General features: G+C 41.1%; 3 protein-coding genes across 3 annotated transcripts; 1 reads left to right on the plus strand and 2 right to left on the minus strand.

Annotated features, from left to right (window-relative positions):
* Positions 1–4,020: 4,020 nt before the first annotated feature.
* LOC123499801 (serine protease inhibitor dipetalogastin-like) lies at positions 4,021–10,984 on the minus strand. The gene is made up of 4 exons (XM_045248295.1): positions 10,924–10,984; positions 5,537–5,721; positions 4,442–4,623; positions 4,021–4,069 (listed from the first exon to the last, which is right to left on the minus strand). Exons 1-4 carry the CDS (start codon positions 10,982–10,984, stop codon positions 4,021–4,023), a joined length of 477 nt encoding a protein of 158 aa, XP_045104230.1.
* A 999-nt stretch (positions 10,985–11,983) lies between these two features.
* On the minus strand, positions 11,984–16,284 carry LOC123501131 (turripeptide Lol9.1-like). Its single transcript, XM_045249714.1, has 4 exons — positions 16,184–16,284; positions 15,907–15,977; positions 13,609–13,836; positions 11,984–13,011 (listed from the first exon to the last, which is right to left on the minus strand). Exons 2-4 carry the CDS (start codon positions 15,953–15,955, stop codon positions 12,998–13,000), a joined length of 291 nt encoding a protein of 96 aa, XP_045105649.1. The 5' UTR covers positions 15,956–15,977; positions 16,184–16,284; the 3' UTR covers positions 11,984–12,997.
* A 1,853-nt stretch (positions 16,285–18,137) lies between these two features.
* LOC123499811 (death-inducer obliterator 1-like) lies at positions 18,138–26,341 on the plus strand. Its single transcript, XM_045248307.1, has 2 exons — positions 18,138–18,259; positions 25,208–26,341. Exons 1-2 carry the CDS (start codon positions 18,138–18,140, stop codon positions 25,866–25,868), a joined length of 783 nt encoding a protein of 260 aa, XP_045104242.1. The 3' UTR covers positions 25,869–26,341.
* The last annotated feature ends 1,159 nt before the right edge of the window (positions 26,342–27,500 follow it).

Here is a 27,500-nt window from a genome sequence, read left to right on the forward strand (position 1 = left end):
AGAAGGCACAGGTAAAGCGAAGGAGAGCAGGGTGCTAGGAGGGGTGGACGCCTGAGGCCACCAGGAGGCAGGGTGGGCATGTCCAGTGTTATGATGGCCTGGGCGGAGAGCAGGGAGCGTAATGCAGTGTGTTGAGAGTGGAAGCGTGGGCATTGAAGCAAGAAATGTTCCATGGCTTCAGGGGTAGTCCTACACCAAGGGCAGAAGGGGTCACGAGACAGACGTAGGCGGTGCAAGTGAGCACTGAGCGTGGTGTGCCCAGGCAGGTGGGCAGAAAAAATAGATATATATATATATATATATATATATATATATATATATATATATATATATATATATATATATATATATATATATATTGTTACGACCGTCAGATATTTAATATATTGTATTGTGTTTTAGCTTAAGTTGTGATGGCGCCCTGACATTAATATTTTCGTTGTGTATATATTATTGTAATGCTTTCAGGACGGCCTTTCTTATGTATGTAATATTTACCCATTTATTATTTTATTGTATGTTATATTAGTATTTCGTGATTCATATATATTTATATTAATGTACTTGTATGCTTTTAGTATAATCGGCTGCCCGTCGGAGATTTTAGAGAGAGTGTCGTGACGTCATGTTTGTTATTGTCTTTGTGAGAGAAAGGCGGTAAAGTCGGGACCAATGAGATGGTACTCTGATCACGCCCTCTGGAAGGTTTAGAGAGTGTTAGCCAATGGGTGCTCAGATGACATCATATGACGTAATGTTTTCCCCTCGGACAAAGACCTGTGAACCGACGCCACAGACTCAAACCACACGGGTGTGCCTCAGGGCGAACACCTACGACCGCCACTCCGCTCCCCTCATCTCATATCTCATATTTCGGGCTGAGTATAAATCCTTATTTCTCTGATTGTAGGGATTCTGGTTCTCCTTGGCACTTATTTATCACTGTGTTAAGTGACGTGTGAATATTTTGGGTGTTTTGGATGCTTACCCAGTATTTTTGGTGATATATCTTTGTGTGGCGTAGAGGGACGCCAGGGCTGACGGCCATTTTGTGAGAGTTGGTATAGCCAAGAGAGATTTTGGGTGTTTATTGTGGTTGTATTACCTAACAATCATATAATTTATGGTGATTTACTCATTATTGTGTGTACCAGCCAGAGGGAGGGCAAGTGTGTGGTGAATTTGTTTACTTATTACTTCTAATAAGTGTTGTACTTATTTATTTATTTTTGTGGTCTCATATTATGCTCTTTTCACCCTTAAGCAGCTTATTTATTATATTTCTTGGTGCTAATGAGTTATTTCTTTTGTTGTGTATGTGGTATTGAGCTGCAGGTGTGTTGACATCCCACGGGTGACTTATTTCAGTATTGAGCAGTTAGGTTAAACTTATTTACCTGATTTAATATATTTTGTGATTCTATATTTTTGTCAGTGCTATTATTTTCTCTATTTGGATGTGATTACTATACTTTTAACTATCCACGGGCCTTAAGTTTAATTTTGTTTGTTGTTAAGTTAACTTTGCTTATTTTTGTTAATAAATTAGTTAAGGATTTAAATTGTTTCTCTTAACCTTTCCTTATTATTAGTTTTTCAGTTATGTTACACCCTTGAACAGCCTTTTGCGTTAAGAACCGTTGCATTGAAGCCAAGTCACTCTTGATTACTTATCTTAATTTTTTGTATTTAAGAAGAGTGATTTAACTTAATCAGTTACTGGTGCCCACAGCTCCTTGAGGGCACTGGGTCAGACTGCTTGAAGGTAGTATATATATATATATATATATATATATATATATATATATATATATATATATATATATATATATAAACAAATATGTTTTATTTGCCTTATAAGTTCATAACCACGAGAGAATGCAGGGAAAAATAAGGGGTGAGGAGGTGGCATGGGAGAAATCTTAAGTTGCTCCTGAAAACGTTTTCTATGAAAGTACTCACTTCTAACAGATGGCAGCACCGTCGCTGTCCTCCAAATTTTAACCCACACCACAACTTCCTCTTTGTATATTCCTTGGTTGAGACCCAAGGCAGTTGAGAGTCAAGACAATTGGTCCCCAAACTTACTGAGTACCTTTGCTCATTATCGCTCAGTCAGTATATGTATGTGTACTTACATGCTGGTGGGGCTGAAGACATGGCGCCTGCCTATTGAACCATTCCTGGGGTAAACCTTCGGTGGGTTCTACGTGTGGGCTCCTGGAATGTGCTGAGCCTCTCAGAGGATTACCGACTACCTCATCTATTGGATGAGCTCAGTAGGCTGAGAGTGGATATGGTGGAACTCTTTTAGACAAGGAGACCTGGCAGTGGCGAGACTAGTAACAAGGGTTTTACTTACTATTGGTCCGGCATGAGCAATGGTCACCGTGTCAAGGGGGTAGCCATAGGCATTTGCAGCAGACTGCAGCCGTCCATTGTAGAGGTTACTCCGATTGATGACCATATGATACGACTAAAGCTGAAGCACAGTCTAGGCTTCATGTCTGATTTTGCAGTATAAGTCCCTATCGGTGTGTGAAACTGAAGAAAAGGAGACGTTCTACGCCAAACTTGACTCCGTACTTTACCAGTGCCTCTGTCGTGATGCGCTTATTGTCTCGGGTGACTTAATGCTGTCACTGGCACTGAGAGAGCCGGCTATGAGTTATGTGTTGGTCCCCATGGCTCTGGTACCAGGAACGGCATCAGCTATTTCCTTCTGAATCCTGCAAGATCCAGAAGGTTGAGAATTACAGGTTCTTGGTATCAGAAACCAGCGCTGTACCACTGGACTTGGTATAGCAGTACTGGAGGGGTAGCAAAGGAGATCGACCATATCCTTGTAAGTACTCTTTGGAGGATCCTTCAGAACTGCATGGTTTTGGGAGTGCCGAGTTCTTTGTGACTAGTCATAGGCTTGTTGTTGCTACACTCAAGCTGCATGTCAAGTCCAGAAAGCCTCCAAGATGTGACCACAGTGTTTCATCTTGGGAAACCGAAGGACTTGACGTGTGCCCAAGAGTATGCAGTGACAGTCTCCAATTGGTTTGGAGTGGTCGACATCATCGACGACCCGGTAGAGCTACGGAATATCTACAAACATGAGACTCTTGAGGCTGCCAAGGAATGCGTTGAGGAGCGCCTAAGGTCACGGAGTGGCTTCGCTTCGGTAGAGACACTGGACAGTATTGAGGAGAGTCATGCTGCCAGACTTGCTGGGAACCGCGACCAGTACAGGGCTCTGTCACGTAGGATTAGAGCTCTCCTGAGGAGAGACAAAGAGAGGTATGTCAGGGGTGTCACTGAGGATGTAGAGTGCCATTTAAATGCTAATGACCTCTGACCTGCCTACCGAGCCCTGAAAAAACTCCGCTCCAAGTCTACATCTCAGGTGAATGCTATCCAAACAACAGATGGCTGCGTCATATCGGATGCTGATAGGCAGATGAATCGTTGGGCTGAGTACTTTGAGCAGCTGTTCATGATGGATCTTCCAAGCGGACAGCTCCTAACTGCACGGTTACAGATGCTGGATGCTGATGCACCCATTGACGAAACTGCACCCTCCATTGATGATGTTAAAGAGGCTGTGGCAAAGTTGAGGGGTGGAAAGGCTGCTGGCATCTGTAGTATCAGTGCGGAGCTGTTCAAAGCGGGGGATGAGGCCATGATGCGTGTGTTGCATGCTGTCTTGACTGCTGTATGGCATTCAGGTACTATTCCCTTTAACTGGAAAAAGGAATTGGTCATCCCTATCTGGAAGGGGAAAGGGATCGTCAGGACTGCAATAACTACCAGGATATAAACTGCTCAGCGTACCAGGTAAGGTGTTTGCCCATTTGCTGTTGATGCGTATCCACAGTCACCTGCTGAAACACCAGAGACATGAACATTCTGAATTTACGTCTGGTACGTCAACAACTGACCGAATCCTAGCGCTTCGCGTACTGGTGGAGCGCCGACGTGAGTTTCGACGGGATGCTTGCATCCTATGTCAATCTCAATAAGGCATTTGACTCAGTACATCGAGAGACACTTTGGATTCTTCTGCATCTCCGTGGGTTTCCTGCAAGGATTATTGGTTTATTAACTGGTCTCTACTCCAGGACTGTGATTGCTGTGAAGTGTTGGGGTGAGTGGGACATGTCCAGCTTCTTCCCTTTGAATATGGGAGAGAGGCAGGGATGCGTTGTTGCTCCATCACTTTTCAACATTTGCATGGACTGGGTACTAGGCAGAGCTGTAGACCAAAGTCATTGTGGAACATTTGTTGGCAATACTGAGATTACAGATCTAGTTTTTGCTAATGATGGAGTAATCTTTGCTGAGTTACTGGAGGATCTGGTAATGGCTCTAGAGGCACTGCATGAGGAGGTGAAGGCCTTGGGACTCCAGGTTTCCTGGCCAAAGACCAAGGTTCAGGTGCTTGGAGCCTTACTGGATGAAACAGTACAGTCTGTCCATGCGTGTGGCGAGGATGTTGAGATCTTGGAAAGTTTCACATACTTTGGTAATGTAGTGCTTAACGACGGTAGGTAGAGCCAGGAAGTTGTTTGGCGTATTTGCCTGGCTCACGGCGTTATGGACTTGCTCATCACGAGTATTTGGCGTTGTCGGTACCTGTGCAGACGGAAAAAGATTCGGATCTTCAAGTTGCTGGTGATCGTTGTCTTACTCTACAGTTGTGAGACATGGACACTGAACACTGATTTGAAGAGGTTAATTGATGTCTTTGGCACTAGATGTCTTCGCAGGAACATGGGGTACCGCTGGTATGAGTTTGTGTCAAATCAGCGATTGCTCCGTGAGATTGATTCGAGGCCAATTACCAACATAGTTCGTTAACGCCAAATGCGAATCTATAGACATTTGGTACGCCGATCCTGCATATTGGGTTGTCTCCGAAAGGGATAACCCAGCATGGAAGAGGCCAAGGGGACGTCCATAGAACTCATGGCTGCGGCAAGTCAATGCCTTCTACTGGGAGTTATTTGGAATGGGAAAGGAGCCTGCATGGAGACTCGCGAGGCATGACCGCCTGGAGTGGCGCCATAGGGTAGGCGAGGCGACGCGCCTCTTGGCGTATCCCCCAATGATTGTTTCATAACTCGGCGGAAAAGGTGTTGAGGAAGTGAATACGTAATAAAACTCTACATCCATTAACGTTTTATATTGTGATTTTATTTTCATCGGACTGAGTCAACCTCGTTACCTATCGTCTGTAAAAGTTTATAATTATGTTCTCTCTCTCTCTCTCTCTCTCTCTCTCTCTCTCTCTCTCTCTCTCTCTCTCTCTCTCTCTCTCTCTCTCTCTCTCTCTCTCTGTGTGTGTGTGTGTGTGTGTGTGTGTGTGTGTGTGTGTGTTAGGTTAGGTTAAGTTTACATCAGAAATAGAAACACAAGCATTCAATTCCTATGTTACTCTTCTCCTTCTTACTTTCTTCTATCTTGTTACTTTGTTTTCCGTCACTTTTTTCATGTCACTTTTTTCCTGTTACTTCGTATCCTACAACCATGTCCTACACTACCATACCACCTCTGCAGCCTCCGTGGCCTCCTCTTCACACTCGCCCTCGTACGCCACTGTCAGGGCTGGATTGAAGAAGCAATGTTCAGTCACCAGTCCACATTTATTGCCGTAAGTCTTGCTGTCACTGCCACACACGGGAGTGTAGATCCTATCGCAGATGACGAAGCCAGCACAAGGGTCGCCAGTGCCTGGGAGAGGGAGACTGGCTGTTACTGTGTGTGTGTTTGTGTGTGTGTGTGTGTGTGTGTGTGTGTGTGTGTGTGTGTGTGTGTGTGTGTGTGTTTCACTGTTTGATCTGCTGCAGTCTCTGACGAGACAGCCAGACGTTACCCTACGGAACGAGCTCAGAGCTCATTATTTCCGATCTTCGGATAGGCCTGAGACCAGGCACACACCACACACCAGGACAACAAGGTCACAACTCCTCGATTTACATCCCGTACCTACTCACTGCTAGGTGAACAGCACCTACACGTGAAAGGAGACACACCCAAATATCTCCACCTGGCCGGTCGCCTACTGATCACCCAGCCATTCTTCCCAGTGTGTGTGTGTGTGTGTGGAAAGTCTTTACACACTTTGTTCTCTTATCAAAACTGTGTGTGTGTGTGTGTGTGTGTGTGTGTGTGTGTGTGTGTGTGTGTGTGTGCTCACATTCAACCTGTCCCTAAAAAGGTGTAATTCACCTCGGTCGCCTACTGATCACCCAGCCATTCTTCCCAGTGTGTGTGTGTGTGTTGGGATGGAAAGTCTTTACACACTTTGTTCTCTTATCAAAACTGTTTTCAAAGGCCACAGAGATGATTTATCAGTTCTGTTCTCTTGTTAATTAGTCACCCTTGTTAACTATGAAAGCACCATTGAAAACCTTAAACCATGAAAACACAGTTGAAAATTCCGATAACTTCTACTGCAGCCTGTCAAACTATCCATGGAACCATGAAAAAATCCTTCCACTGGATCCTTTTAAGCTATCAGTGAAATCATAAACAACAGTCTATTAACAAGCTTCACACATACATGGCTTGAGCAGCTCTCTCACTCTCTCCTTTGCCTGTATTTAGAAACACTGATCTCTCACCACTACTGTTTTCAAAGGTCACATATACCATTGGTCGGATTCTCAATGATGTTTCTTCCATTAATCATATACAGTAAGCCCCGCACTTTGCGAATCTCAGCTTGGCGAAATTCACTTTTGGCGGTAGGGTGGCCACGGACCTCTGAGTGCACGCTTGGCGATTTGAATTCAAACTTGGTTGTCTCCTGGAGGGCGCACGGCGAACCACGCGGCTCCCCTGTAAAGTCAGACCTCTCTCTAACCCTATCAGGACGCAGTGTGAGAATTTCCTTCAGCCATTTTGTTTGGGCTGCCCTCTGTTCTACTAGCGTGGGCACGAATTCTGGCGATTTACCACCAACATGGCCTCTACCAGCGCAACAGGTGGTACCGGTGGGGGTAAGGACAATGGTGGTGACGGCAAGGACGAAAGTGGGCGAGGGAAACGGGTGGAAAAACGGGAGTTACAGCCTTTATATCATGTCTTATTAGCTTTATTTATTGTTTATTGGCCTGTTTCGTACATGCATTTTAATATGTGAAGGCAAAGGATTTATTTCAGCTCGAAAGATGGATTTTATGGTCAAGAGAAGGACTTTGGCAATAACCAAAGACAGGTTAACGCATTTTTTAGGCAATTTATAAGGTATAAAGAATTCGTGCTTGGCGAAATTCACATTTGACGGTAGTTTCGTCAGACTAATTAATTCGCCAAGTGCAGGAGCTTATTGTAGAAATGTTGATCTTTCATATAAATGTTGTTGATCTCCCCGTAGAACCGTAGAAACAGTCTTAGCAACTCTGTCACTTCAAGTGGAGGCTTTGGGAAGTAGTGAAGATGCGGTGCTGAAGTGTTTTAGAGTTTAGTGTCAATACTTAGTTTGTTCATCATCTGCAGCCACCACCACCACCACCACCGCCGCCGCCACCACCAACAGTTGCTGGAGAACGACTGGTGTAGGCTGAAAGGAAAATGGGAAATGAATACATAGGAAGAAATTAAGAGGTGTGTGTGTGTGTGTGTGTTTCACTGTTTGATCTGGTGCAGTCTCTGACGAGACAGCCAGACGTTACCCTACGGAACGAGCTCAGAGCTCATTATTTCCGATCTTCGGATAGGCCTGAGACCAGGCACACACCACACACCGGGACAACAAGGTCACAACTCCTTGATTTACATCCCGTACCTACTCACTGCTAGGTGAACAGGGGCTACACGTGAAAGGAGACACACCCAAATATCTCCACCCGGCCGGGGAATCGAACCCCGGTCCTCTGGCTTGTGAAGCCAGCGCTCTAACCACTGAGCTACCGGGCCGTGTATGTGTGTGTGTGTGTGTGTTTTAGGTTAGATTAAGCTGCACATGAGCATGTCAGCTTAGGAAAAGATAGATTAAGGTATGTTATATTAGGAAAAAATATATTATTGTATGTATATTAGGTTAGATTAGCTTAGATAAAGTAAGGTTAGTTAAAGTTAATGTACGTTAGGTTAGGTTAGGTTAGGTTAGGTTAGGTTAGGTTACGTTAGTTCATGTGTATGGGTTAGGTTAGGTTAGTTTAGTTGATATGTGTCCATCAACCATACAAGTGAGGGTTGCCTAATGAAACGTCCCTACCATCTAAACCCTCCACAAACACACATCCAATAGTCTTGTAACTCTTCCCTGTTACCTCCTTTCTTGCTTCCTACTTTTATTTCGTTACTTGTTTCGTTACTTTCCCTTTTGTTACTTTTTCTTGTTACTCTTTTCCCTGCTACTTTCCTCTTGATACTTTTATTTCATTACTTTCTTCGTTACTTTCTTTTTTTGTCATTTTTCTTGTTACTTTTTTAGTTGCTTTCTTTTTTGTTACTCCTTCTTGTTCCTTATTTTTCGTTACTTTTTTCATGTTGCTTTTTTCCCCAGTTACTTTCTGTCGTACAAGGTGTTTGTCAAGGCATCACTCCAGCTCCGCAGCCTTGACTCTAACTGATCGAGCAGAGAACAAATTTAGCAGCACAAGTTTTATAGCATGTGTTTCCTTTTCCTGAAATGGCCGTTTGTCTCTCACTTGTTTTTTGGAAATGCGAAGTTTGGTCTATTTCAGTCTAACGAAACCAAAACAAACTTGATTTAACTTTACCGAACCTAACCCAAAACCAACCCAACCCAACCCAACCTAACCTAACCTAACTTAATCTAACCTAACCTAATCTAACCTAACCTAACCTAACCCAACCCAACCCAACCTAACCTAACCTAACCCTAGTCTGTCTCTGTTTCTAACACAGTGAGTAGATTTTCAAAAGCATCAATACGAGTCAATAATACGAGTAGGTGACTGCGTGAAAGAATGAAAGAAGACTTCATAGACGTAAAGCACAGTGAGTATACCACCACACTCATGACTTACTGACAAGGACTGATAGTGAACATTAACCTCAATTCACCTTAGTAAACACCTGGGCTGTCTTACCTGCGCTTCTTCACTCCTCACACTTGGCGAGACACTGAAGCATTGGTGAGCTGCCTTCCTACGCCTCCTCCTGCTCCTATTTCTTCTCTTCCTCCTATTTCTCCTCCTCCTCCTCCTCCTCCTCCTCCTCCTCCTCCTCCTCCTCCTCCTCCTCCTTGTTTTTTATTGTCCTTTTTCTCCTCATTGAAAGTTTTCCTGGTTTATTTCTTGGGTCCAAGTTACGTTGTACTTATTTTGTTATTATTGTTGTTGTTGTTGTTGTTGTTGTTGTTGTTGTTGTTGTTGTTGTTGTTGTTGTTGTTGTTGTTGTTGTTGTGACGTGTCTGTTTTTATTTGTGTTCCTTTTTGTCTTTTCTTTTTTTAATTGTATTTGATTGTGCATTAATTTATTTTCATAAGTATTTTCTTTGTGGCAACCTGTGTTTGACAGAGAGAGAGAGAGAGAGAGAGAGAGAGAGAGAGAGAGAGAGAGAGAGAGAGAGAGAGAGAGAGAGAATAGACAAAACTCATTTATGTTTAAAGGTTTCTCTCTCTCTCTCTCTCTCTCTCTCTCTCTCTCTCTCTCTCTCTCTCTCTCTCTCTCTCTCTCTCTCTCTCCCTCTCAAAACGATGCCATGTCTACTGGTTCTTTATTTCAATTATATTAAAACCTTTTCAGAGTTCACGCTTCGTTGAAAGCAGCGGTGACGTGTGTCATCATAAGGTACGAGGAACACACACACACACACACACACACACACACACACACACACACACACACACACACACATCCCGTGTAGTGTAATGGTTAGCACGCTCGGTTCACAATCGAGAGGGTCCGGGTTCGAGTCCCGGGAAGCGGCGAGGCAAATAATGTGTGGGTGTGTTCACCTAGCAGTAAATAGGTACGGGGTGTAACTGGAGGGGTTGTGGCCTCGCTTTCCCGGTGTGTGGAGTGTCTTGTGGTCTCAGTCCTATCCGAAGATCGGTCTATGAGCTCTGAGCTCGCTCCGTAATGGGGAAGACTGGCTGGGTGACCAGCAGACGACCGTGATGAGTTACACACACACACACACACACACACACACACACACACACACGGTACCGACTCAGCGCGGTGCCCACTATTGTGCGAGCTTTAAATAAATAAGTGAATTTCTAGGTTAAGTTTATCCATAGTTAGGTTAAGCATTTTTAGTTCATTGTGTTAATGTCCCACCCCCCCCCCCTGTACATTTTCAGTGTATTTTTTTACATTGCCTAATTAATAAACCGTTTATTATTATTATTATTATTATTACACACACACACACACGTTACGTCACGAAGAAAGGCACCGTGTCATCCTCACTCAGATCCCCCTGCAGTTTAAGGAGTACTCTTCGCATGTTTGCGGGGGTTTCACTCACACAGTTTTATTAGATAGGGTGGAATCAAAAGCTTTCCGTCTCATCAATTCCTTCTCTGACTGACTGTCTTCAGCCTCTTTCTCACCGCCGAAATGTTTTTATCACTATTTTCATGCTAACTATTCTACTGATCTTGCTAACTGCATGCCTCCTCTCCTCCTGTGCCCTCGCTGCACAAGGTTTTCTTCTTCCTCTCATCCCTATTCTGTCCAACTCTCTAACGCAAGAGTTAACCAGTACTCTCAATCATTCATACCTTTCTCTGGTAAACTCTGGAACTTCCTGCCTGCTTTTGTATTTCCGCCTTCCTACGACTTGACTTTTTAAGAGGGAGGGATCAAAACATTTGCTCCCTAATTTTGGCTCACGCTTTTCTATCTTCTAGAGAACCATCACCCAAGTGGGCCTTATTTTTTTTTTTTTTTTTTGTCCTTGGCTGGCCCTCTCTCCTACATAAAAAACAAAAAAGATCACGGTGACACCGTTGTCTGGCAACATCGACGGTGTCCTCAGCACTGTCCTGTTCAGCGTGAACTCAGACATGTTTGACCTTTTGGTCACGCTACTGAAAACACCTTTCGGTGAACTGTGGGCAGATTCAGAACAGATTGAGGGGAGCAGCTTCTCGTTTGTGGTAATAATATAAAGAGTTGAATTAAAGTAAATATAGGTTGTTTTCAAAGATGACGATATAAAGAGTTGAATGAAAATAGACAAAGGGACGTTGTTTATGAAGACAACAATATGAAGAGCTGAAGGTAAATAGGCACATACAAGTTAATGGAAAGAAGACACAGGGAGGTGTTTTTTTTTATGTGAAAGCAATATTATAATAGAAACTGCTGGAAACTTTTAATTTATTTTCACTTAAGATGTTTTCATTTGACAAGTGTTCACATCCATTTTTTTTTTTTTTTTCTCCCAGGCGGCATTCCCAGGTGGCAGACAGGTTAGTGCTGTACTGTAGGTGTTTGTAACTTCCCACTGTGTTGAGAGTGCAAATTTTCATCCTACATCCAACAAGGTTATGATATCATATGAACTCAAGTTATATAATAGAAACTGATGGAAAGGTCTTGCACAGCTAACATATTATTTGAAACTTTCTCTTTTCAATTCTTTCATTGCAAAAGGCAATAATTCAATGCAAAACTAATGGACAGTTTTTTTTTCACATGTACCTACACGAAAAAGGGACAAAAAAAAGTATAGCTCCTCTTTTAGGTAACTCTTTCACTGCAATAGGCAACGATTCAACTCAGAAACAATGTACAGATTCTTTATACATCCCTACAAGAAAGAAAAAGGAATAAACGAGAATAGATGGAATTTATATAACCATTACAATCTTTTGGAGGTGTCTGTGGAGCAATTAAAAAGTGTGTCATTGGTTATTAATCAAGGAGAGATGTACAGTACTTGCGATCAATGAAAGGGCTTAGATAATTTCCAAGCAGTAGCACATTGTATCGCATTACCTCATGAGCTTCGCAACTTGGCGGAAAAGGTGTTAAGGAAGTGAATACGTAATAAAACTCTACATTCAATAACGTTTTGTATTGTCTAGATTTATTGTCTACTAAATTATAAATGTATTGTTCTTATTGTAGATTATTCAGTGAGATGTATTAAAGAACCAATCTTATTGTTGATTGTGGGTAGTTAATAGAATTCTACATCCATTAACGTCCTATATTATCTGCGTTTATTATCTGTTGTATTGTAAGTGTACTGGGCATCGTTCTTTGTGTAGATCATTCAGTGAGGCGTTTTCAACAATGGTCAGGGTCCATATCCAGAAACACTTTGCTCTCACCACCGGAATATTCAAAGGACACAAATCATCTGGGTTCTCAAGATTGTTCTCCTTTTGATAATGTTGAGATCTCTTTAATCTGTCTCTAGAACCATAAAAAAAAAACATCCGTAAAATCTTGTATAACTTTAATTAGAGGCTTATGGGAGTAATCGGAGTGTGGGCAGAAGTATTCCAGGATATAGTTACAAATAGTTATTGAAAGTATGTTTTGTTATTTAAAGTGGGATTCAGTATGATCTAATGGAACTCGTCTGAATTGAGCTTCCAGTAGTATCTTTGTCACGTGGTTGCAATGAATTTTATAGGTTTGTGTAGGCAGGTTTTGTTTGCAGTGGTCTTTTGGTCAATGTATTACGATCTTTCCTTTGCAGTGGTTCCTTGATCATGTATCGCTCCTTACAATGCTTACAGTAAGGTCTTATAAGGAAACTGGTCTGAAATTTGCTTTGAATGGTCTTTTGGTCCTTCTAATTGTAGCAATCTCAGTTATTGTAGTAGGTCATGTGTTGCTTGTATGTTTTGCTTGAGGTGGTCTATTGGTGGTCATTCTGATAGTAGTGGTCTGTTGGTCTCAGTCTTTGTAATGGTCTATAAGTAATTTTAATCGTCATGTGTTGCTTTTCGGATAATACAAGGTCATTCTGCAAAACCTGACAGGAGGCCATTTTGTATGTAAAGGTTGCTGGAATGGTCCCATAGTCATCCTGTATTGGTCCTTCTAGATTATGCATCGTCACTTAATAAGACATTCCTGCAAAAGAAAAATGGTGCAGGGTAACTGAAATGGTCTCTTTGTCACTGCATGTAATAGTTTCCTGGTCGTTTTGTGTCATGCAGAAGAGGGTGAGGCGGCAATACTTAACTGTAGTATGGGACTTGAGCTCTTTAATTAAGTAGAATAAGTAAGGCGGAATAGTGAGACAATGGGGTAGACTTGTGGAAAGGTCTAAGGGGTCTGATTCTCCCCTTGGTTTTCTTGGACTAGGTAGGGGATAATTTGGGAGGGCACTGGCCATTGCGAGACCTAAGGTAAATGGTTGCTAGGCTTCTAATCTGTGTGTCACTGATGTTAGATGGTCAAGAAAGATCTGTCATCACGCCAGGCTTCTTGTCCAGCTCGTATTGCTGGGGTAAAGTTTCAGCGTATGGTTGAGGTTGAGGTTTGTTTCGATGTGTGAAGCAAGAGACTAGATGGTAAGGTGGGTATGTCCTGCCGTACACTGGAATACTGGCTACTTGGGGTCTTGGGACTACATTGTGAGGTGTGTATGTGCCGCCGTACACTGGGCTACTGGCGACTTGGGGTCCTGCGAATTATGAGCTTTGTGAACTGGGGCCAAACACTAACCTTGGTGCTGTCCGTAGTTTGGCCCTTTTGGTGGTGATTTGTGTCGTGGCATGAATGGGTAGCGATTGTCACCGCCGACCCCACACGGCCCTTCATAGACGACTTCTAGGCTGAGCTTGTTCTTGTAGTGTTTTTCACCCCACAGCAAGCAACTGTTGGCGTACGTCTTGCCGTCACTGCCACACACCGGCTCGTATTCATTGGGACAGAGGAAGCGTGGCTGTCGTGCTGGGAAGGAAAGAAAATGAAGTGTTGGTGTGTGCTGGGAAGGTACTACATATGCTTGTGGTGGGTTCTTGACTCACGCACACACACACACACACACACACACACACACACACACACACACACACACACACACACACACACACACACACACACACACAAAGCGTAGTGTAGTGTAGTGGTTAGCACGCTCGACTCACAATTGAGAGGGCTGGGTTCGAGTCCTGGTAAGCGGCGGGGCAAATGGGCTTGGCTGTTAATGTGTGGGGTGTAACTGGAGGGGTTGTGGCCTCGCTGTCCCGGTGTGTGGAGTGTGTTGTGGTCTCAGTCCTACCCGAAGATCGGTCTATGAGGTCTGAGCTCGCTCCGTAATGGGGAAGACTGGCTGGGTGACCAGCAGACGACCAAGGTGAATTACACACACACACACACACACACACACACACACACACACACACACACACACACACACACACACACACACACACACACACACACACACACACACACACACCACACAAAGAAAAAAGCACGGATGCTACCAAACCTTTGCTATGGGTTCTCAATAGAATGGCATGGCAAGAGAACAAATTCTACAGACACCAGTGACAGCTAATGATTGACCAAATAACTTAACCCTTTAACCCTTTCAGTACTGGGACACATTTTTGCCATAAATATTTAGGTGTAAATAGACTTTTTTATTTACATTAGAAAGGGTCTATGGAAGTCAGAAGATCAATAGGTAGAATCGTCACTATTTCAATCCCCACACATAAGTTTCTGAAGTTCTATAAAATCACCTTATAGTAAGCAGAATAATTATGAAAACGTGTCATGATAATGAACCTTTAATGTGTCTGTGGATTTAGTTATAAGAACATACCCTCCTAGCTACCAATGATCTCTGGCGTCTCGTTGATAAAGTGGCTCAGGGGTCGCCTAGCTATGGGTATGAATGTTTCCCACTTCCTTTGAACCTTTGAGATAATTTGTGGAGCTATAGTCTGTCTACTCGTAAAGTGGCTTCTAGATCTCAGTTTGAATGGTGTCCCAAGGAATGCGTGGGTGTCAGATCTTGAGGAAAACCTTGAGCTATCCTTGTAATAAGTGCTTTGATCAACAGAATACAAGTATTATTCACATCAAATTAATTACGTTATCAGTAAGCTACAATGTGTTTTAAATCCAAGAACCATTTTAGAGTTAGGTTGGAAAGAATGGATGATGAAAGAATAGTGAGGAAGGTGTACCTGTGGAATGAAAGTGGGAGTCAGTGGAGGAAGAGGTGCATGAGAATGACAGAGAGGAGTGGTTTACAAGTGTTATGGGGGATGAGAATGGCTGGGAGGAATCGAAATGAGCGTGAATGGATCGTGACAAGAGGAGGCAGGGTAGGAACTGAATGGCATGCAAAGAAATGGAAGAGTGAGATAGACAGAGAGGTGAAGTGGGTGGGACTGAATATATGGAAGAATGGGATGGAACGAAAGAGTACTCTGGAATGGTACAAGGAAAAGGAAGCCCCGATGTATGAAAGGTGGTATGATGGCAGCCTGGGTGGTGACCTTCTCTTCCGAGCTAGGGCACAGTGTATGGATGTGAATGCAAGGAACTACAGGTGATCTGAGTCCCGCAGCAAGGTGTGCCAGGTGTGTGACATGGGGGAGGACGAGACGGTAGAGCATGTCATGCTGGAGTGTGAGAAGTATGAGAGAGACAGGCATGAGATGATGCAAGTGATTTTGAGTGAATTAGAGCATAATAGGAATGAAAGAGTGGAGAAGACAGGAAGGGAATGGATGGTGTTGCTGCTGGGACTGTAGAGAGACGAGTGAAAGGATGATGGAGGCTGTGAAGGAGTAGCTGGAGAGAATGTGGCGAGCGAGGTGTAGGGATCATTAACGAAGAGAATGCTACTTTTTTTTCTTTTTTTTCTGTTTTGTGTCTTTTTGTCCTCTACAGTTGCCGATCCAAAGGCCTGGCTCTGGAGCGATCCCGAGCCACCTGTAGCATCAAGATCAAGATAGAAAAGCCAGTAGTTGTTATAGTAGTGGTAGTAATAGTACTTACCTTCCACCATCACCACCACCAACACCAGCAGCAGACACCCCAGCTTCATTTTTCCAGTCGTAGAACAAATCCTGAAAAAGAGACAGAAAATGAGTAAGTATAACAGAAAACGAAGTCATTTAACCACTAACTTGTGTATATTTTCTCGTAAATCAGTAACAAGTTTTCTTATTATGAATATTTCTTTTCTTTCATTCATTCATTCATGCAAGGAAGGAGTAAGAGAAATAGTGAGAGAGAGAGAGAGAGAGAGAGAGAGAGAGAGAGAGAGAGATACCTTTCTGCCTGTCGTGATCAGTACACTGGAAACGGACAGCGGGCGATGGAGTCTTTATAATCAAGCGTGAGTGTGTCGCAAGGGTATACGTACGAGTGTTTGGTGACGCGGCAGCAGCGAGACGTCGTACATCGTGTGAGCGATTGTTATAGTTGGAAGCTGCTCTTAGGAACATGGAGAAATCAATGGTAGAAATTAACGAAGGACTGATCTATGTAACAAAAATAAATAAATAAGAAATAAATAAATAAAATATGGAAATAAAATGCTAATATTGATAAACTTAGGAAACGTAGATGGAGAAAATGTGAAGAAATAAATGCATACAGGTAACTAGAATAAATAAATAAAAGAAAAAGATACGAGTAATTGTGAATAATATCAAATAGCTAAATAAAATAAAGAAATAAAGAAAAATGCGATTAAATAACTGTAACTATGAATAAATAAGAGAAAAAAAAAAAAGGAATGCAATGGAATGTAAGATCCTTCTTCGATGTATTTATATGTGATCTTTGTAAATTATTTGTGTATTTTTTGTATACGTAGTTATTTTTCATCTGTATGTGTTCTTATCACCAAATACATTCCAAGGCAGCATCTTGTGTTGGGGGAACAAGTCTGCTGCTGCTGCTGCTGCTGCTGCTGCTGTGTGCTTCATTTGTGTTCCTTGTGTCTCTGTTACCGTCCACCCATCTGTGTATCTATTTGTCTTTCTATCTATCTATCTATCTATCTATCTATCTGTGTCTCTTTCTATCTATCTATCTATCTATATGACAGAGTATCTTTCTATATGTTTATCTATCTATCTATTTATTCATTTATCTATCTATATATCTATGTATCTATCTATTTATCTATCTATCTATCTATCTATCTATCTATCTATCTATCTACCTATCTATCTATCTGTCAATCTATACGTCAGACTATCTTTCTATATGTTTATCTATCTATCTCTTTATCCATTTATTTATTTATCTATCTATCTATCTATCTATCTATCTATCTATCTATCTATCTATCTATCTATCTATCCATTTATCAATCCATCTATCTATCTATCCATTCATCTATCTATCTATCTATCTATCTAACTAAAAGTGTATATGAAAGGCCAGTAAAACACAGTGTGAAACTTATCAAAACACAGAACGAAGCAGTCACGATCTTCAGCAACACATCGTTAGCGAAGATAAGGCGACACAAAAAAATTAAAGAGGGGAACGAGGGGAAAAAGCAGACGTGCGGGTATTTTCGTATATTGAGCAACCCTTGGACAAACACACACACACACACACACGTACACAAACCCAATGAGACTGCACTTGTTTGATTTCCCTCCTCTGGTCTGCGTGACTCTACCAACAACAGCTGAGTGGCGAAGAGCAAAAATGGTGATAAAAATGTGAAAGAGAAAATATAAGATGGTTTCTCTATTTATTGTATTTGTTTATTGTCTGTTTGTCTGTTTATCTTTCTGTTTCTCTCTCTCTCTCTCTCTCTCTCTCTCTCTCTCTCTCTCTCTCTCTCTCTCTCTCTCTCTCTCTCTCTCTCTCTCTCTCTCTCTCTCTCTCTCTCTCTCTCTCTCTCTCCCTTTATCTGTCTACCTACCTTTCTATCTAAGCTCACTTTCACACAACGATTTTTTGTCGGTGCGGCACATGCAGCACGGCAGCCGCACGGCACCTGGACATGTACGGTGACAGTGCGGTGCCTGCCGCAAGCTATTCCTTTCAACATCTGCTGCCGGATCTCCTTGTTATATTTGTTAGTGCACCACTGTCTCTCAGTGATGGAGAACATGAAAAAAACTCATACATTTAGTGAGAAAACTGAAAAGATATGTATACTTTCTTCATTTTATCACTAAGAAAACTCAGAAATGTAATGAAGAAACTGTTTTCATCAATATTTTACAAAGGAAACTTATTTAGTAAGTAAATTGAAGATGCTTCTCGCTGTGCTGGGGAAACACTGGATGTGTGAAGACTTCCGTTGTGCGGCATCTCTGCCGTTGTGGTCTTGCTGGCAGAACGGCAAGGTGCGGCAAAGCTGTCGCTCTGGCCTCGCGTAAATATACCCACAAGAGTCAATGTAATGTTAAACCGTGTGTCATGTGCCGGACTGGAGAACATCGATCTATCCATCGTATCTATCCTTTTATCAATTTATATATCTAAAGACAAACAACAAAAAGCAAAAATATTGATTTACTTATATTGATTTACTTAGCTTAATTCTTGCGAAAAGTAACAACTTTTTACAATCTTTCTCTTCATTTCTGTTCACCTTTCTTTCCTACCTGAATCGATTCCATCAGGTCAGCAAGCAGCAATACACGTGGCCAGTACCTATGCACTACACAAAGCCTATACAATCATTCTCATCTCCAGAACTCCCAAACAATTCTAACGTCCTTTTATAAAACCTGACCTATCCTTGCCTATCATTGTTACCTATCACCTTTACCTTTCCTTACACGTGGCAGACCCTGAATAGACATCTCTTGGTACCATTGTATCCTAGTTTACAAAGTCTAATTATCGTGTGAAGTCTCAAGGAAGGTTAAGTGGAGGAGAAGCACAGGTGAGGTGGACACTGTTACCTGCGTTGCCTTTAGTGGTAAGCAAAGTGTCTCATGCATTATTAACACTCCACGCACAAGGGAACACAAAGAAGGAGCAAGTGGTGGCCAGGCTTTGCAGGTGTTTGTTGTGAAGGACAGCGTGTGGTGCGAGGAAAGGACAAAGATACGTGGAAATGAGAGGATTCAGAAGACTGGAACGTAAAGATAATACAAATGGTACAAGGAAAGGAGAAATTACCTGGAAATGAAAAAAAGAGAAATAATAAGAAAGAAACGTGAAAGTAATGCATTTTTATATAGAAAAAAGAAAGAATGAAAATAGAGAAGTTGATAAGACGAAATATTTTTGATTCCATCCTGTCTTAAAAATATGTATGTCTGGAACCCTCACCCTCCCCATACATGTGAAGCATACTATATACATGGGCGGAGAAGGCCCGCGTACTGAGTTACCAGTTTTTGGGGAGTGGGAAAAGCTGGAGGAGACGACTCAGAACGCCTAACTTCATAGAAACTGTTTTATCAAGAGATGAGATGCGAAGTTTCCAGTTTAGATTATGAATAAAGGACAGACCAAGGATATTCAGTGTAGAAGAGGGAGACGGTTGAGTGTCAGTGAAGAAATCTGGAAGGTTGTGTTGAAATGATACCAAGAAAGGAGAAAGATAGGTAGAAATGTGAGAAATAAGAAGAAAAAAACGTGACAGTGATACAGATAATACAAATAAAAAGAGAAATACGTGGAACTTGGCAGAAAAGAAACAAAGATAAAAAGAATGATAAACAACAGTGAAAAGGGAAAATATACGGGAAACAAGAGGAAAGAAATGAAAAAAAGAAAAATATATGGAACGAAAAAAAAATGTAGAAATAAGGAAACAGGAATAAGAAGCGAAATAATGATGCAAAGAAAAAATAATGTAACGAAATAAAGAAAAAATAATGGAGAAATTGATAAACGTAGAATGAACAATGAAATAATGAAAGATGAAGAAGGAAAACAATAGAGAAGAATTGAAAAGGCACAAAATAAACTTTAAAAAAAATAGGAAGAAGATATGGAAGAAATAGATAGAAATCAAATAAACATTGACAAATATTCAATAAAAAAAGAAAAGAAATAGAAAAGTAAAACAAAAAAGAAAATGAAATACAAAGATAAATATAATAAAAATGATAATAGATGAGTAAATTGATAAATAAAATACACAGGTAAAATGAAGAATGATATTAGCTGTAGTCTGTCCTTGCCACCTTCCTTACCTGCCTCGCCTGATGGCCTGCTAATGAGGGAGGCTCAAATCTCACCTGGGCGTCTCTTTTGTTGTTGTGTGTGTGTGTGTGTGTGTGTGTGTGTGTGTGTGTGTGTGTGTGTGTGTGTGTGTGTGTGTGTGTGTGTGTGTGTGTGTGTGTGTGTCAACTGAATTGAATTGAATTGAATTGAACTGAATAAAATGTCAGTCTTTATATATTATAAAAGTATGGACCACGCGTCCTACATTCTCTGGCGAATGAATTTAACAATGATATGAATTACCACAAAGAATGTTATCACAAAAGAAAAAAATAGAAGCAAAAGTTTACAAGTAATTATTTTACAGGAATGCAGATAATTGAAGACAAGTAAAAAATTACTGAATCAACTCAATATTATTTAAATATATCAAAAACTGACTTCAAGACCAAAGGCAGATTTTGAAAAAAAAAAAAAATCACGTTTTTTTTCTTTGTATCAACTAAATATATTTAAAGTAAGTTGGCCTACTCATGAAATACTCTGATGAATACGTGCCCCTTAATCTCACAATGTCGCTGTCACTGTTGTTGAAGACAACATGGTATTAATACAGTACATACAATCCCCACGTTACATTTACTACAGACTCTGTCCTCTTTACGTAACTCACGATACCTTCCAACATTAACAGCTAACCTATTATCAGCTGTGTCAGCAATATGTGGCTGGTCTTATGCAGGTTTACAATGTAACATTCCGAACCGTAGTCTAATTTAAAAGTCCTGTAGTTATCACAGAGACATTTTATTAAAGGTTACTCCGACAAGTTGTTATCCACTGGTCTCTTGGTCTTAACTGTACAACTTTTCTAACCCAAGTAACACTAGGATACTCTTGTCATAAAGATAACCAGGACACACCACATTCATTGCAGATATTATTGATACAGGCTGTCCAAGGTGAGGTATGAATCCCAGACCTATCTAGATGTAGTACACATTTACACATTATAAAGCACAATTTAGCATCTTTGCCTGAAATCATTCTTGCCCAATATCCAATCACTCTACATTGATGTGAATGATAAGTGCAAAGACACAAAGTTCCCGTGAACCGTGTCACTTAGTATGTTTGTAAACAGACAACAGTATTTGCTTACAAAATTTTAAGTACAGCATTTCTGCCTCTCTAACAATATAATGTCCCCATATCTCACATGAGTAAGTCAATATTGGCAACACCATTACATTAGACAAATCAATTTGCATGTCAACTGGAAGGGCAAACTTTCTACACTTTCCTATTACTGAGCACATTGTACAATGCACAATGCTTTTGTTGCTTGTTCTTTCAGTTCTAGTTCTCCTCTTCGAAATCTTCCATTATAATTGAATAATAATCCCAAATATTTGTAGTTCTCTACCTCCTCAATGCTTTCACCACCAAACTCAAACATATAATTGGGTCGAAACTCTCTCCTGATGAACACAATAATTCAACAATCTTTTATTTGGAGGGGCAGGTGAAGAGAAGCACAGGTGTAGGGAGATGAGTTTATTCCCGACTAGTTTCACTGATGCTTCTTCAGGGGAATTGCTCCCACCACACTACACGTCCTCGCCACCGCTATAAAACATGGGTCGTGCCGGAGCTTCTTTAATGCCTCTGAAGAAGCATCAGCGAAACTAGTCGGGAATAAACTCACCACCCTACACCTGTGTTTTTCTTCACCTCCCCCTCCATCTTGTCTGAATGTCTGAACAATCTTTTATTTTTTGTTACAGTTAAGCTTTAATTTCCAGTCTTCACAATAACTGAACAAAGCCAACAATGCTGGTGTCATTGTATCTTCATTATCACACTCAATAATTGTGTCATCTGCATACATAAGAACAAACAGATTTAAGTATAAGCTTAAGTAATCATCATCAAAATTCAAATAGATACAATTATATTCCATTGAATGATTTCCCGAATCAATTAACATAAAAGAGGAAGAGAAATAGCGATAAGTTGTCCCTGGTCTAACCCCTACACCCACAACACACACAACACCAGCTGAGACATTTGGCGAATAGCGATAAGTTGTCCCCTGGTTTAATCCCTACACCACAGTACACACAACACCAGCTGGGACATTTGGGTCCAGCACTACACAACATCTTACATTTTCTTCATTACATAAACACTTTTACCATTCACATTTTCACATTTTCTTTCACTATCTTCAGTCATAGTCACACACGCCGCGCCACGCCATACCTAAGGCTTCTCTATTGTCAAAAAAAAAAAAAAAAATAAATAAATAAATAAATATCTTTATTCAGCTTCAGAATGTGTGTGTGTGTGTGTGTGTGTGTGTGTGTGTGTGTGTGTGTGTGTGTGTGTGTGTGTGTGTGTGTGTGTTCTTTCGTTCTTATTTTATTCATTCTCTCTTTGGTTTTTTTTTCTTTGTTTAGTTTTCTTATTGTTTTGTTTTATTTTGTTTTCTCTTGTTTTTTTTTATTTCGTTTCGTGTATTTATTTATTATTTCTCTTTCCTTTACCATTTTTCCTTATTCATACATTCATTCACCTACTCTCTCTCTCTTTCTCTCTCTCTCTCTCTCTCTCTCTCTCCCTCTCTCTCTCTCTCTCTGGCATTCGCTTATATGTATTTCGTATCGAGAGAGAGAGAGAGAGAGAGAGAGAGAGACCTTGCTGTTTTTCTATTGTTGTTGTTGTTGTTGTTGTTGTTGTTGTTGTTGTTGTTGTTGTTGTTGTTGTGTTTGTGTTACGTAACTGACCACGTGTTTTAGTCATCACCAGTTTTCTTCACACACACACACACACACACACACACACACACACACACACACACACACACACACACACACACATGGACTAAAAATACGCACACACGTAACCCTGTGTACATCAGATTGGAGACAGCGAGGTCACACACACACACACACACACACACACACACACACACACACACACACACACACACACACACACACACACACACACACACACACACACACACACACACACACACACACAGTAACAGGAAAAGAAATTTAGAACTATTTATTTTCAGGAGGAGGAGGAGGAGGAGGAGGAGGAGGAGGAGGAGGAGGAGGAGGAAGAGGAGGAGGAGGAGGAAGAGGAGGAGGAGGAGGAGGAGGAGGAGGAGGAATGACGGCCGTTAAGAAGGCTGGGCTGTGTTCGTTACTTTGTTTGTTTATTGTTTGTTTGTTGTTTGTTTGTTTGTTTATTTTGAATGTATCCTTGTTTCCTTTGTTTGTTTGTTTGTTTGTTTGTTTGTTTGTTCAAGTTTCGTCCATTCACTTGCTCCTAAATTTTCTGTACTTGGTTTTTTTTCCTTATTCCTCCTTTATTCATTTTTCTTATCTCTCTCATTCATTGTTTGTTTGTTTGTTTGTTTTGTTTGTTTGTTCGTTTGTTTATTTTCTTGATTTTCTTTGTTTTTTGGTTTTCTTTACATTTTCTTTATTTTTGTCTTTTTTTTTTTTCTTTTGTTTTGTTTGTTTTTATTTATTTATTTATTTTTCTTTATTTTTTCTTTATTTTTTTCTTTTTATTATTTTTTTCTTTCTTTGTTTTTTTCTTTCTTTATTTGTTTTTTTTTTTTTTTATCTTTATTTTTTTTTTTTATTTATTTTTTTCTTTATTTCTTTATTTTTTTTTTTTTTTTTTTTTTCTTTGTTTTATTTTTTTCTTTATTTTTTCTTTATTTTTTCTTTATTTTCATTTTTTTCTTTATTTTTTCTTTCTTTATTTTATTTTCTTTATTTTTCTTTATTATCTTTATTTTATCTTTATCTTTATTTGTTTCTTTATTTTTTTATCCTTTGTTTTGTTATTTTTATTTGTTTATTTTCTTTATTTTCTTTTTTTCTTTCTTTTTGTCTTTATTTTGATTTTTTCTTTAATTTTATCCTTTATTATTTTTTTTTTTTTATTTGTTTTTTTTTAATTTTTTTTTTTTTTTTTATTTTTTTTTTTTTCTTTATTTTTCTTTATTTTTTTTCTTTATTTTTCTTTATTTTTTCTTTATTTTTTCTTTATTTTTTTTTATTTTTTTCTTTATTTTTTCTTTATTTTTTCTTTATTTTTTCTTATTTTTTTCTTAATTTTTCTTAATTTTTTCTTATTTTTTTTCTTTATTTTTATCTTTTCTTTATTTTTATTTCTTTATTTTCTTTATTTTCTTTATTTTTTACTTTTCTTTTTTCGTCATTCGATTTACTTTAATTTTTTTTTATTTTCTTCATTTTCTCCTTCGTTTTTTTCCTCATTTCTTATTCCTTTCTTTTATTTTTCATATTTTCCTTTTCCTTTCATTTGTTTTCCTTCCAATTTTTACTTTTTTCCTCATTTCATTTATTTTTTTCCTCTTTCTTATTCCTTTCCTTTATTTCTTTTAATATTTTCCTGATTTTTCTCAGATTTTCCTTCCATTTTTTTATATCTTCTAATTTCATCATTCTCTCTCTCTCTCTCTCTCTCTCTCTCTCTCTCTCTCTCTCTCTCTCTCTCTCTCTCTCTCTCTCTCTCTCTCTCTCTCTCTCTCTCTCTCTCTCTCTCTCTCTCTCTCTCTCTCTCTCTCTCTCTCTCTTCATTCCTTCATTCCTATTATTCGTGTTTATTATCGTAGTTTATTTATTTACCTGTTTATTTGAGTTTATTCAATTGTCTTGTTTTCCTTTCTGTATTTGTTTCCGTCTCTGATTTCCCGCCTTTCCTCTATTTGTTTTCCTTTTTTCCCTTCACAGCGAGGTCAGGCTTACTTTTCCTCGCCCGTGCCTCTGTGTCCTCGTCTGCTGAGCGAGGACAGGACGAGGAGGGGACGAGGACAAGACGAGGACAACGAAGACTGCACGACGACAAGACGAGGACAAGACGAGGACAGCGAAGACAAGACGAGGACAACGAAGACTGGACGACGACAAGACGAGGACAACGACGACAAGACGAGGACAACGAAGACTGGACGACGACAAGACGAGGACAAGACGAGGACAACGAAGACATGACGAGGACAACGAGGAAAAAAAGACGAGGACAAGACGAGGACTACGAAGACTAGACGAGGACAAGACGAGGACAAAACGAAAACAAGACGAGGACAAGACGAGGACAACGAAGACAAGACGAGGACAACGAAGACAAGACGAGGACAATGAAGATCGGACGAGGACCAGACAAGGACAGGACGAGAACAAGACGAGGACAACGAAGACTGGACGAGGACTACGAAGACTGGACGAGGACAAGACAAGGACAGGACGAGAACAAGACGAGGACAACGAAGACTGGACGAAGACAAAACGAGGACAACGAAGACTGGACGACGACAAGACGAGGACAAGACGAGGACAACGAAGACAAGACGAGGAAAACGAAGACAAGACGAGGACAACGAAGAAAAGACGAGGACAAGACGAGGACAACGAAGAAAAGACGAGGACAATGAAGACTGGACGAGGACAAGACAAGGACAGGACGAGAACAAGACGAGGACAAGACGAGGACAACGAAGAAAAGACGAGGACAATGAAGACTGGACGAGGACAAGACGAGGACAACGAAGACAAGACGAGGACAACGAAGACTGGACGAAGACAAGACGAGGACAACGAAGAAAAGACGAGGACAAGGAGAACAGGATAAAAAGAAAACGAGGACAAAAGGACAAAATGAGGACAAAACAGGAACAGATGATGATAGAGCGAGAACAAGAGGACAAGACGAGGACAGAACGAAGACAAGACAAGGGGAAGATGAGGATAGGATGGAAAGAAAACGAGGACAGAACAAGGACAAGAGGACAAAACAAGAACAGATAAGGACAGAGAGAGGACAAGAGGACAAGACGAGGACAAAAGGAGGACAACGACGATAGGATGAAAAGAATACGAGGACAAAGGACAAGACGAGAACAAAACGAGAGCAGGTGAAGACAGAACAAGGACAAGAGGACAGGATGAGGACAAGACGAGGACAATGCGAGGACAGGACAAGAGGACAAAATACAAGGTTAAAACGAGTCCAGGAAGAGGACGAGGGCAATACGAGGGCAAAAGGAGGAAAAGACAAGGACAGAACGAGAACAAGACGAGGACAATACGAGGACAGTAAGAGTAAAATGCGATTACAGGACGAAGAAAAGACCAAAGTAGGGCGAGGACAAGAGGACAAAACGAGGCCGAGAAGAAGATAAGACGAGGACAACACGAGGACAAGACAAGAACAGAATGAGGAAAAGACGAGTGCAGAACGAGGCCAAAACGAGGACAGGACGAGGACAAGAGGACAAAACGAGGACAAGATGAGGACAAGACGAGGACGAGACGAGGATAAGACGAGGACGAGACGAGGACAAGACGAGGACAAGACGAGGACAAGACGAGGACAAGACGAGGACAAAACGAGGACAAGATGAGGGCAAGACGAGGACAAGACGAGGACAAGACGAGGGCAAGATGAGGGCAAGACGAGGACAAGATGAGGACAAGACGAGGACAAGACGAGGACAAGACGAGGACAGAACAGCGAAACCACAAGACCACGAGACCACTAAAGAAATAAAAGAAAAAGAAAGAGACGAATCAAACTATAATTTTTCATCTTGTCCTCGTTTCCACTCCTTTGTGTCCTCGTCTCGCCTTGTCTCGCCTTATCTCGCCTTGTCTCGCCTTGTCTCGCCTTATCTCGCCTTATCTCGCCTTGTCTTGCCTTATCTCGCCTTGTCTCGCCTTGTCTCGCCTTGTCTCACCTTGTCTTGCCTTGTTTCACCTTGTCTCGCCTTGTCTCACCTTGTCTCGCCTTGTCTCGCCTTGTCTCACCTTGTCTCGCCTTGTCTCGCCTTGTCTCACCTTGTCTCGCCTTATCTCGCCTTGTCTCGCCTTGTCTCGCCTTGTGTCACCTTGTCTTGCCTTATCTCGCCTTGTCTCGCCTTGTCTCCCCTTGTCTCACCTTGTTTCGCCTTGTCTCACCTTGTCTTGCCTTGTTTCCCCTTATCTCGCCTTGTGTCGCCTTGTCTCACCTTATCTCGCCTTGTCTCGCCTTGTCTCACCTTATCTCGCCTTGTTTCCTTTTATCTCGCCTTGTCTCGCCTTATCTCACTTTATCTCGCCTTGTCTCGCCTTGTTTCCCCTTATCTCGCCTTGTCTCGCCTTGTCTCACCTTGTCTCGCCTTGTCTCGCCGTATCTCGCCTTGTCTCACCTTGTCTCACCTTGTCTCGCCTTATCTCGCCTTGTCTCACCTTGTCTCACCTTGTCTTGCCTTGTCTCACTTTATCTCGCCTTGTCTCGCCTTATCTCGCCTTGTCTCGCCTTGTCTCGCCGTATCTCGCCTTGTCTCACCTTGTCTCGCCTTGTGTTGCCTTGTGCTGCCTCGCCTCGCCCTAATCCATCTATCAAGTCATGCTCTATCTATGCGAACAAGAAACACACACACACACACACACACACACACA

This window comes from Portunus trituberculatus, chromosome 8 (genome assembly GCF_017591435.1).
Source record: "Portunus trituberculatus isolate SZX2019 chromosome 8, ASM1759143v1, whole genome shotgun sequence".
NCBI lineage: Eukaryota > Metazoa > Arthropoda > Malacostraca > Decapoda > Portunidae > Portunus > Portunus trituberculatus.

Bases quoted from the DNA above. Each gene is read 5' to 3' on its own strand.
- LOC123499801 (XM_045248295.1), bottom strand. From the start codon at position 10,984: ATGTCTGAGTTCACGCTGAACAGGACAGTGCTGAGGACACCGTCGATG. The intron at 5,722-10,923 runs GTGTCACCGTGA...TCCCTCTCCCAG, and splicing joins GTCGATGTTGCCAGACAACG to GCACTGGCGACCCTTGTGCT. The intron at 4,624-5,536 runs GTATGGTAGTGT...CCGTCTGCACAG, and splicing joins CCACGGAGGCTGCAGAGGTG to GTACCGACAACGCCAAATAC.
- LOC123501131 (XM_045249714.1), bottom strand. From the start codon at position 15,955: ATGAAGCTGGGGTGTCTGCTGCTGGTGTTGGTGGTGGTGATGGTGGAA. The intron at 13,837-15,906 runs GTAAGTACTATT...TTTCCTTCCCAG, and splicing joins GGTGGTGGTGATGGTGGAAG to CACGACAGCCACGCTTCCTC.
- LOC123499811 (XM_045248307.1), top strand. From the start codon at position 18,138: ATGCTTCTCGCTGTGCTGGGGAAACACTGGATGTGTGAAGACTTCCGT. The intron at 18,260-25,207 runs GTAAATATACCC...AGGACAATGAAG, and splicing joins AGCTGTCGCTCTGGCCTCGC to ATCGGACGAGGACCAGACAA.